The following is an 11421-nucleotide window of genomic DNA, read 5'->3' as shown; positions in this document are numbered from 1 at the left end:
CATTAACAATAAGTAAAATCCGAATGCGAATTAGAAAGTGCTAAGAAACGATTTGGTAAACCAATTGGCATCAAGACACACAAGTTCCTGTATTAACAAATTAATATAATGAAATAATATAAACAAAATTTCAATTTGGTAACCAATTTTCTGTTTATTAAACATTATATCTACTACTTAAAGCCTATGAGATAAATAATCATTAAAGTTGGACTCACACCTGAGTAATGAGCTAAATAGATCAATCGTATAGCCTTTGCACCCGTAAGGCTAAAGATAATGGGGCTTGGTTGAGCCTCAAGTGATTCAATTAAAACCTGACACGTGGGCGTTGACGTGATACAAGATCAAGCCCCTCAACCAAACCTCGGAGGGTGTAAAGGTCCAAGTAATCAGGGGCTTGATTGGATTTTTTAACACAAAAATATAAAATAAAAATAAAAACCTATCTTCTTTCTCCTCCCTCTCCAAACCACCACCCCCGTCCACCCCTTTCTTTCTCTCTCTATACTCCGAAACCACCACCATACCTTCACAACACAAAAACTCTCCCTCTCTCACACACACTGAAGTTCCGGCCAGACCCACCACCTACCTTCACAACCCAAAAGCCACCACCATACCATCTCACAAGTTCCGGCCAGTCGATCGGAACCGACGACCACCAAACACAGCACCGCACCGCCACCTTATACAACAACTTTCTATCTCTCTTTCCAACGACTCTTTTTATCTCCCCCCCCACCCCCCGCGGTCCGGCTCTCCCCTCCCTTCGCGCCCCCGCTCGCCTGAGGGGTGGTAACTTTCTATCTCTCTCTCCATTATACAACAACTTATACAACAACTTATACAACAACTTTCTATCTCTCTCTCCAACGACTCTTTTTATCTCCCCCCCCCCCCCCCCCCCCCGCGGTCCGGCTCTCCCCTCCCTTCGCGCCCCCGCTCGCCTGAGGGGTGGTAATGGTGTGCGCGAGCCACGTTTGCAGCCACCTGGATCACCCCCCCTCCCCTCCTCCGCACCCCATTACCCACAGTCTAATGTGTACCAATGTTGTAACCGGTCAGAGTAGCATGTGTCAACAGCCAGAATGACACTAGAAACTATTTTACCTTATGTAACGCGATCCAACTCCAAAAACAAACCGTGATGATAATGTGTTGTCAAACGAGTCTAATAGCAAAAATAATTGAGAAATAGATATAGAGAGAAATAAAGAGATTCCATTAATTATGTATATAATAAAATTAGATATTTATAGGAGAGAAAATTTGAGGAATAAACTAATTTATATTATGTGTTGATAATTATAATATTAATATATTTATAATATATTTATTTTACTTCATTAGAAAATTTTATAGCTTTTTCTATCGAGCGTAGTAGAAATAAGTTTTTTTAATATATATTTTAAAAAATACTTTTCAAATCACTCATTCTGTAGAATATTTTTCTATCCTATTTTGGTAAAAAAAAAAAAAACACTTGTTAAACGAGTTTTTTTCTATACTAAACCTAACCTAATTAACAACAAAAACTCAAAAGCCAGATGGTTTGGTTCACTAGTCGCCCTATGGTTTTTTTCATATGAAAGAATGATATATTTACCAGGAAGATTCATTTTAGGGATGAGATCGGGATGGTGCTGGTATGAATCACGAAAATTCGAAATATTTGCTACGATACAGAGATGTTCGGTTTGATACTGGTATTGTACCGGTATTTCGTGCAAAATTCGAAAAATACGAGTACCACACTAATAATAAAAACTAAAAACTTGATGCTGATTCAATACCGACAATACAAATCGGTAAATATTCAGGCACAATATCAAAAACACTCGTCCCTAATTCATTTGAGTGTTCAAACATTTTGTTGTTCAATAAATAAATAATAAACAATAAAAAAAAGACAAAGATCCCACCAACGAATCTCTCTCATTCTCTATCCCCCAAAAGTCCTCACTTTACTCTCCAAACCCTTTACTCTTTCACTTCACTTTCAACTTCACACACCTTTGTTCTCTATCTCATCACCACCCAATCAAATCTTTGCCGGAAGGGAAAATAATTAACTTTCTTTCTTTTCAGTCAATTTAAAATGCCGATCCACAAAGAACCGGCTACTCCACCGATGATCGGCAAGATCGGTCCGTACACCGTCTTCGTCACACCTCCTCCTACACCCAAACCCTCCTTCGAATCTTCTCCGGTTGCTCCGCCGCCGGTTCTTCCACCCCCGGTTCAGTACGAGAAGCCCGGTTCGCCTTTTGCTTCCAAATTCGGCTTCTTTTGGGACGCCGTTGCTAAACTTCAAAATGGTATCATTTTTTTTGTTTCTAGTTACAAAATAATAGGGTTTGAATCAAAATTCAAATTAAATTATCGTTCAAATTGTGAGAATCAAGTACTATAATTATATATACAACATTGTGTAATTATAGTATAGTTTAATTACAACCTATTGTATATATAATTACACTACTTGATTCTCACAATTTGAACGATAATTTAATTTGTACCCGTTAACTTTCCCCCAAAATATTCATATTAAATTTGTTGATATATAATTTGATTTGTTTAAATTTGGACCCTCATGTGGATTGAAATTGTGTTAATTTTGATATGTTTGACAGCACAGTCGAGTTTGGATGATTCGTTGGCTCGGTGGTTCGGGTTGAATCAGTCCAAGTATCAGTGGGCGTTGGATGATTATTATGAAAACAAGACAGTGGTAAGATTATGGGGATAATTCTCAAAATGATCCAAAACAAGAGAGAAAAAAAAATGATCCTAATTATGTCCACATTCCTAAACTAACCCATCAAATATGTAATGACCAGACGCCTTGGGAAAATAAACGACCATATTTTTAAACCAATCAAAAACTTACATGTGTAAAGATTCTGACACACCAGACGAGATTGTTAAAAATCTCGTCTGTTCCGACCATATTTTTAACTTAATTCACTTTTTATAAAACAGTCTACCAAGACGGTTTTTTAGTGTTTCTTATCTGGTCAGTCCATATTATTATTTTTCCTAACTTTATCTTCTTCATCTTTATCTTCTTCATCTTCTTCTTTAATTCTCCACATTATTTTTCCTAACCACCAACTCCACCCCCATCACTACCACAAACCACCGTCATAATCCCGATAATACCCTTCTTAACCTCCTCCGGCAAAGAAAAACCGTCGGTGGTGGAAGCTTCGTGTAGTTTAAACCGAGATGGGTTTATGGTGGGGTGGTGGTGGGGCTAGTGGAGGTAGTCAGGGGCGGACCTACATAGTGGCCGTCGGGGTCCCGGGACACCAATGTTTTTTAAAATTTCTTTAGAAGCGATATAGAAAAAATTTGAAGGACCCCATATAAATTAGCATTTGTAACCCATATACAAATTATATATCTATTCTGGCTGGAAGAAACCCGGTTTTATCTCTGGAGTGTCCCAGGTTCGAGGCTCCTGAAAACCGGTTTTGCTTATTCCTTTTTTTTTCTAATTTTTAGTCAACTAGTCAATATAGTAATTAGGGTTTTATAAGTTCATCATACTAGTAGAAACAGAAACATAAAAGAACGTTGCTGCCTCAACTCCTCAACACTGCTCAAGCGTCCACCGGCCCACCCCTGCCGCTGCCGCACTTTTCCGCCTCCAGCCACCCTCTCGGCACTCCTCTATCGTCACTGCTTTCTTATTTTGCCTCAACTCTCAGGTAATTTTAGGGCTAAAAAAACTTACTCCATATAAAAATGTCCAATTGATTGATTTTATATTGATTTTTATGCAATTATATACTTGGATTGGCAATTGTATGTTGTATATTATTGTTAGATTGTGACTTTGCTATGTTAAAAACTTGACTTTTAGAGTTAATTATGCAAGAATCATTGAAAAGAATGGGGAAAAGGTTTGAAGATGGGGGTATTGTTTATAGATTTAGAGATGAGCCATGCTATGGAGCTAGGGTTTGAGGAGAGTAGCACGGGTTGATCGTGCAAAAAACGGTTCATTTTAAGAATGTTTCAATTTTGGTCGGGTCAAAACGATTTTTTATTTTATTTTAATTTTGTTCGGGTCGAAACTGGCTTTGACCTCTAGACTCTTGTTGAATTGAGTTGTTTTATGAAAGAAAAACATAAGTTAAATAAGCATAACTTAGATGGTCTAGCTATTTACATGTTGAGTATCTTTAACGAGTATCTTTACTGTTTTGAATGATATAGCCCAGTTTTTTTATTGAGAAACTTCACACAAACAGAATTTGTAATGTTTTCTGTTATCGTTTCGAATGGCATCGTATTTTGTGTGTTTTATTGTAATGATATTATTTTTTATTATGTTTCTCGGCCGACCCCACCCAAACAATGACCGACTAACAAAATTTGAACGGCGAAAATAATGGGACCCCATTGTCAAAAAATCCTGGGTCCGCCACTGGAGGTAGTGGTGGTGGCGGGGTTGGGTGAAGGTTGTGGTGGTGGACGGTGGTGGTGGTGGACGGTGGTGGTGGTGGTGGTGAGGGTGGGGGTATAACGGTCATTACGCCGTGAAATTGAATCGGGTTAAAGCTCCGACGAGTTGTTCAGTGGTGGAAGCTTCGTGTAGTTTAAGATCGGTTTATGAATTTGTGAAGAATTAAAGAATTAAAGAAGAAGATGAAGAAGATGAAGTTAGGAAAAAAAATATGAACTGAGAAGATAAGAAACATTAAAAAACCGTCTTGGTAGACTGTTTTATAAAAAGTGAATTAAGTTAAAAATATGGTCGGAACAGACGAGATTTTTAACAATCTCGTCTGGTGTGTCAGAACCTTTACACATGTAAGTTTTTGATTGGTTTAAAAATATGGTCGTTTATTTTCCCAAGGTCTGGTCATTACATATTTGATGGGTTAGTTTGGGAATGTGGACATAATTAGGATAATTTTTTTTCTCTCTCTCTTGTTTTGGATCATTTTGGGAATTATCCCTAAGATTATGTGGTTCATCTTCTACATTTTACTTTGGCTTATATGTTCAAATGTGTAGATTTTGACTTTCGAGTTGATAGAAATTCGATGAATATTTCGGTTGAATAAGACATTGTTAAGATTGATGCTACTATTATGATGAGAATTGTGATTATTAGAAGTTAGTTAATGGTTATATATCTTTATATTGAAGATAGGATTTCATGACTTAGAAGTTAATTATTGTCCACTCAACTCATCAGTTAAACAAGTTATGAAGTTATCATGATTATTAATCTTGATAATGGTGGTAATTTATGCATCGGGAGGTTCTATATATAGCTTTTAGGTTGTACGCAAATAATATTTATATATTAAATCTGTATGTAGAGGTTATCTATATCTCAATATCGGGGTGCTGATAGAAATGTGCACCTTGCGTACGTGATGCAAGATAAATACAACAAAAATTTCGTGTTGTTGTGTTGTGTTGAAACATTTTGTTATGTATAAGTTAAATAAAAAATATTTGCAATTGTGTTACACTCCTAATTATGTTTATATAACATTCTAAAATTATTTTATATTAAATTGATTACATTCTTGATGCTTACTTGTGTGTTTAAACATTATAAACCGCAGGATCAAGTTGATGCAAAAGTAAAGGATGTATCCGCCAAAACACAAAGTGTATGAATTACTTATTGGGCAAGGTAATCTTGTTAATCGGATTTTGGTATTTAAAGCTTATTTGTTAGATGATCACTTTAATAAGATACATTTTTATGCAGGATTGTTGTCGGGCAATGAACCCTAAGAACCTTTATTATATGGTTGGATTATATCAAATCTCTACAATTACTTTTGCTTGCGTGCGGAGGCCTTTCGATCTTATTAGTGTGATGAGACCGAAGCATGTAACCTTCTTAATTATATTTACAATATTTTTTTATTGGGCGCTACCGAAAATGAGCTTATTAATCTCTTGAATTTTAACTATGTTTTGTTGTATTTGTATCTATGTTTCCTGCTAGAAGTTAATTGAAATCTGTTTAATGTTCTGCTTGTGGCTTTTGTTTTAAATGGAGTTGGTGTTTGTTTCTGCTTTGCTTATTCATTGCAGAAACTAGTAGGGGTGTGCGTGGTGCGGTTCGGTGCGGTTTTTGACTAAAACCGAACCAAAAACCAAACTTTCGGTTTTATGATTTTTTAAAACCATTCGGTTTCGGTTTTTGGTTTTCGGTTTTTGGGTTCGGTTAGGTTTTGAATGCGGTTTTTTTCGGTTTTACTAGTAGAGCCAAAACTAACTTTTTGGGCAAAAAACACTTGACCTAAGATATTAAAATCGAGCATGCCATTTTTTTTCTTTAAACTAATGATTAGTAGAAAATTGAATATTTGGACCTAAAGTATTAAAAGATAATAAATAACATATTTGAAATTAAAATTAAAAATCAAAACCGAAAGTACCTATTATTGGTTTTTAATCATACTTGAAAACCAAAAATATTTGTATTAACAATATGTTAAAATTAAACAAATATTCATCGGTAGATTTTGTTTTAATGATTATGGTTATTTCGGTTCGGTTCGGTTTTTTCGGTTCTTAGAAAAATACAAAACCGAACCAAAACCAATATTTCGGTTTTTGCTAAAGTTCAAATCCGAACCACTGGTTTCTATTTCGGTTTGGTTTTTTCGGTACAGTTTTTTTGGTTTTATTGGTTTCAGTTCGATTTTTTCAGTTTTGTGCACACCCCTAGAAACTAGTGAATGTTGAACATGTGAATCCTCAATGCAAACAAAACCTTAAACTGTAGTATTTTATTTTATCAAATTACCTTTTTCTCCTTTAAGCTTTTCAAAAACTTCTGAAGTACTTTTCAGATTTCTCAACTCAATTTTTATAAAATCTTATCTTTATAAAAGTTTGGTTATTCTAAAAAACCTTCAGTAGGTTTTTATAGAATTGTGTTCAAGAAAGAAATTTAAAGTTATTCTTTACTTTGTTCGGTCGGTTCAGTGTGTTTTTCCTTCCTTCGGCTGAAAATTTGTAGATCTTCAAGATGACCTCGTTCTTCTTTTGTTCTTGTTGTGCCGAAGAGCGTAAACTATATGAAGTAAAGGCTCGCGGCGGATATGTTGGGCGAGATAGTGAAAAAAATGGGAAAGATGATCATGGATGAGGGGAGGAGAGAGTTGCCAAGTACCGGAACTTCTCTGATTTATCAAATGAATATAAAGAAATTATGATTGTGTATATACTACACTAAAATTTATGACATTATTATTACTGATCAACAAAATAAATATCTTGACTATCAAATTATTTCATGGTAAAAATTTTTAAATAGGGGATACTTGTTCACATGTTTACCAAATCAAGTAGTTCGCAATTTGTTTATGTGTCGAGTATAAATTGTCATTTTGTTCCTTCATAGAGAACCATTACTTGTAATTTACGAGATAAGATAAATTTCACGCAAATTCTGTTTCTAACTAGTGTTGTAAGAAGTGCTCACCCTGAACCTTTTCTTAATCGATCGATCGCTTTCTGATTCTTACTCAATTGATGGCCAAGGCTATTGATAGGTAATTAGGAACAAAATGGATTTTGGTTACCACACCCGGCAACTCTTTCTTATCAAAACTCAAGACAAACAAAACCTTTACAATATCGTTATACTTACCCAATATGATTTTTAACATTACTCTTAACTCAATTAACAAACTAACCAATTAACCAAACTTGACAAACCTAATCTATATGCACTTTTAGTTTGAACTTTATCTCTTTCATTTTAATCTATTTATCCGTTTCTTTTCTTCCCCTTTTATCCTGATCCATATTAGTCCAACATTATACTATAGTGAAAGGTGTGGTGACTGCCTGACTGATGAGTGAGCAGTTATTCTATAATATTATATTGTAGGTTTTATATATATATATATATATATATATATATATATATATATATATAATGAATGGATTATTAATATATAATCAATAAATACCCACTTGCCAAATTGCTCCCCATCTAGTTTCCCAGCCCACTGGGCTTTGTTTATTCTTTAAATATTTTAATACTAGTTTTTATCCCCCGTATTACGGGGCTGTTTTATATTGTTTGTTCGAATATTTATTTATTTATTTTTTGAATTTATATTTTTTTATTGTATGAAAGTTAATATACTTATAGTTTGATAATAAATTGTTTCACAAATAAATGAGATGTTATACCCTGTTTAAAAGCTATATGATTTTGATGAGACCCAAGATCTGTTTATTTTTTTTACTATAAAATTGGTTTTTTAATTATAAATAATATTTATGAAAGTTAATAATATACTTATGGTTTGATGAGACCTAAGACCCGTTTATTTTTTTTACTATAAAATTGGTTTTTTAATTTAAATAATATATGTATATCTTTTTTAAAAATAAATAAGATATTAATTTTTAGTATATCCTATTTATAGGATTTTTACATCAATAATTTGATGACAATAATTTTTAATTTAATGAGATGTTATAACCCGTTTAAGGAATATCTAGGTTTGGTAAGACCGATACCCATGAATTCGGGTCAAATGCATGAAAAGTCTCCATTTATAAATCAAGCAAATCTGGTGACTTCAAAAAAGCGGGGAGCGACCACATCGCGACACATAAGATTTTTATGTTTTCGTTTATATATATTATAGATTTGTTATTTAACTATACCACTTTGACGTAATTAATTTTATCCATGTTTCGATAAAATTTAGGTTATAAAATGAGTTGGAGCATTATGTGATTCTCTTAGTGCGCTTTAACTGACGCGAAGTACATGCCTAATATACTAAATACATCATACATACACATAGGTAGGGGTGTTGATCAGGTTAACCCGATCGGTTTCAGGTTATTCGGGTCGGGTTAGTTGGGTTTTTCATAAAAAAATATATAACCCGCAACCCGACCCTATTAAGGTTCGAGTTCGTCGGGTTCGGGTTAATCTGGTTTCGGGTTAATCGGGGTATTCTATATGTTTAAGTTAGTTATTGTGTTGGTAAATGGTGGGTTACAAAGAGAGGTATAAGTTGTATAACCAATAATAAATGATCTAAATAACCAATTGTTTGTATTAAGGGTTACTTTACGTTAATGTATTAAAAGTATAAGCAAGCAAGTGTCATGGTATCGAAATATTAAGCTTAACTTAATAAACATTGTGATACAGTAGCCACACGATGTAAAAGTGTAAAAAAATAAAGAGAAATATGCAATTTGCCTCCCTGGTTTATATCGTCGTTGGATGGGTTAACCCCTGAAAAATATTTTGCGAACTTTGGGCCCCTATGTTTCTCCGGCGGGTTCTTCTGACTCCTACCGTCAGTTGACCCGTCGTTGACTCGTTAAAAAATGGAAATTATAATTTTACCCTTGATTCCTTTTATAACAAAACGATCTACCCTCTTTCCCTTTATGATTCCATCTCCGGCGATTCCCTTTACCCTGTAATATTCCATTTTCCGGCGACCGATTGACGGATGTCTCAATCCAAGTCAAGTCAATTCTCCTTGGGTTCACCTTCCAAGCCTTCCCGTGCAGATGACCTTTGTGTGAGATGCTCATGTGGTGCCGCGACATGTTACCGGATATCCAGGACCGATGCAAACCCGGTTCGTCGATTCTTGTGTTGTGTAAGTGTTTAATTACTCACGAATTAGGGTTCTAGTCTGTTAATCGATGATGATTTGGTCTGTCGTGTGGCTTAGGTCAATTTTAGGGGTAATTGTTCTAATATGTGAATCGAATTAGGGTTGTTTATTTGTTGATAAATTAATTCCGTTACAGAAGGGGAGTTGTGGATGGCTAAAATGGGCTGATGATCCCACATGCCCTAGTTGTGAAAAGGTAATTCAAGCAATGGTGAAGATGATAAACAAGAAAGATGATTTTGCAAGAATGAAAACCAAAGAAGTAACAAGCTTGAAGATGTAGCTAGGAATTAGTTGGTTTTTGTTCTTCGTTTATGTGTGTGTTTATTGATTAGTTGTTAACATTGTATTTATAGTATGGGATAATGTAATCTTTGTTGTTGTTATTTTAGTTTATGTTAAATTTTAGAGCTTCTTGTTTCATCTATTTACTTTAAATTTATGTTCCATATTATCAGTCATGTTGCAGCCATGATGAAACTGAGAATGTTGAGTTAGGGAAGGATGAAATTGAGAATGTGCAGTTTGACCAAGACAAAAGTCAAATGGAAGACAAGGAATATCAATTGGGTGAAGATGAGTTGATGGCTTATTTAGTGCAAGAAGATGACTTATTTAGACCAAGTGAAGAACATGAAATGGATCCTGGTGATGATTATGACCCTGAGGTTGTGAAAGCAGCTTTCAAGGACACTAGTGAGCCGGAAGAAGATTACTATCATGATCCATATGAAGACGATCCAGTGTGGGACTATGACGGTCAAATGATGATTGTCATTGGAAGTAACATTGTAGTTGGTTTCTAGTATTGTTTGCATTTGAATTGTACTTTAATTTGATATGATTAAATGTATTGTGATGTTTGCATGATTTGACTACATGCTACTAGTTTTAAAAGCATTAAACACAAACTGTCAAAATAACATACAAACCATCATATCCCAAATCAAACACACTTTCTACAAGTCTTAAATTGTTTCAAACACAAACCATGATATCACATACTGGTACCAGCAAGTTCAAACAAAAGTCTTAAATTGTCTCAAACACACACCATCAATCTTACTCAAACACCTGTTGACATCATTATGGTTGACTTGGTGCCCTGCAAGTTTTGATGTTGTGTTCGTAACCTCCACATATTCCACAACTTTTTTCAAGCCCCAACCTGGTAAGTCTTCCTCTTGCAGAAAATACTTCCTTAACCTCTTCAATCTTCATCTTCCTCTTCTTGCTAGCTGCCAATTTCTTCTTCTCACCTATTGCCTACTCTTCTTCGGTCTGCCAATCTAAGTATGATGTTTAGGTGGAGTTATTATTGTTGGGCATTTTGAGGGTGCCCACATATCAGGGCCTGGTATGGGCCTGATTTGGTGCTTATACACCTTCTTCCAAGTGTCTAACCAGTAAGCTTCATCAACCCACTTCTCCAATGGACCGATAGGCATGTTGTTTTCTATCATGTCATATAGGGCTGCCACAACATGTTTGCATGGCATACCTGTCAAGTCCCATCTCCTGCATGTGCAAGTCCTATCCTCCACATTCATCACACATTGGCTTCTCAGACTTTTAAGCTATGAACATATTTGCATATTAACAAAAGATTGGTTGTAATATCATAGTCAGGCAAATATTCATACCTGGTAAGTCACTTCATCAACCATCATAACCGTCAATTTGCTTGCTTCTGTTTGGATTTCATCCCATGCTTTTGTTGCTTGCGGTGTTAATGGGCCCCTTGTAGTGGCTTGCATATTCTTCA

At 35.0% G+C, this 11421-nt stretch overlaps 1 protein-coding gene across 1 annotated transcript; it reads left to right on the top strand.

Annotated features, from left to right (window-relative positions):
• The first annotated feature begins 1839 nt into the window (after nucleotides 1-1839).
• On the top strand, nucleotides 1840-6037 carry LOC143581669 (uncharacterized). The gene is made up of 4 exons (XM_077064404.1): nucleotides 1840-2321; nucleotides 2637-2734; nucleotides 5595-5665; nucleotides 5744-6037. Exons 1-3 carry the CDS (start codon nucleotides 2102-2104, stop codon nucleotides 5646-5648), a joined length of 372 nt encoding a protein of 123 aa, XP_076920519.1. The 5' UTR covers nucleotides 1840-2101; the 3' UTR covers nucleotides 5649-5665; nucleotides 5744-6037.
• The last annotated feature ends 5384 nt before the right edge of the window (nucleotides 6038-11421 follow it).

This window comes from Bidens hawaiensis, unplaced genomic scaffold (assembly GCF_021521415.1).
Source record: "Bidens hawaiensis isolate Kalapana, Puna unplaced genomic scaffold, B.hawaiensis_p1.1 tig00031137_1, whole genome shotgun sequence".
Lineage (NCBI taxonomy): Eukaryota > Viridiplantae > Streptophyta > Magnoliopsida > Asterales > Asteraceae > Bidens > Bidens hawaiensis.
Note: the sequence above shows the minus strand (reverse complement) of the source record. Positions and strands in the feature narration are given on the sequence as shown.

What these genes read in the sequence shown, in the direction of transcription:
- LOC143581669 (XM_077064404.1), top strand. Translation starts at nt 2,102, where the DNA reads ATGCCGATCCACAAAGAACCGGCTACTCCACCGATGATCGGCAAGATC. An exon ending in CGTTGCTAAACTTCAAAATG is followed by an intron (nt 2,322 to 2,636) that starts GTATCATTTTTT and finishes TATGTTTGACAG; the next exon opens with CACAGTCGAGTTTGGATGAT. An exon ending in ATTATGAAAACAAGACAGTG is followed by an intron (nt 2,735 to 5,594) that starts GTAAGATTATGG and finishes TATAAACCGCAG; the next exon opens with GATCAAGTTGATGCAAAAGT.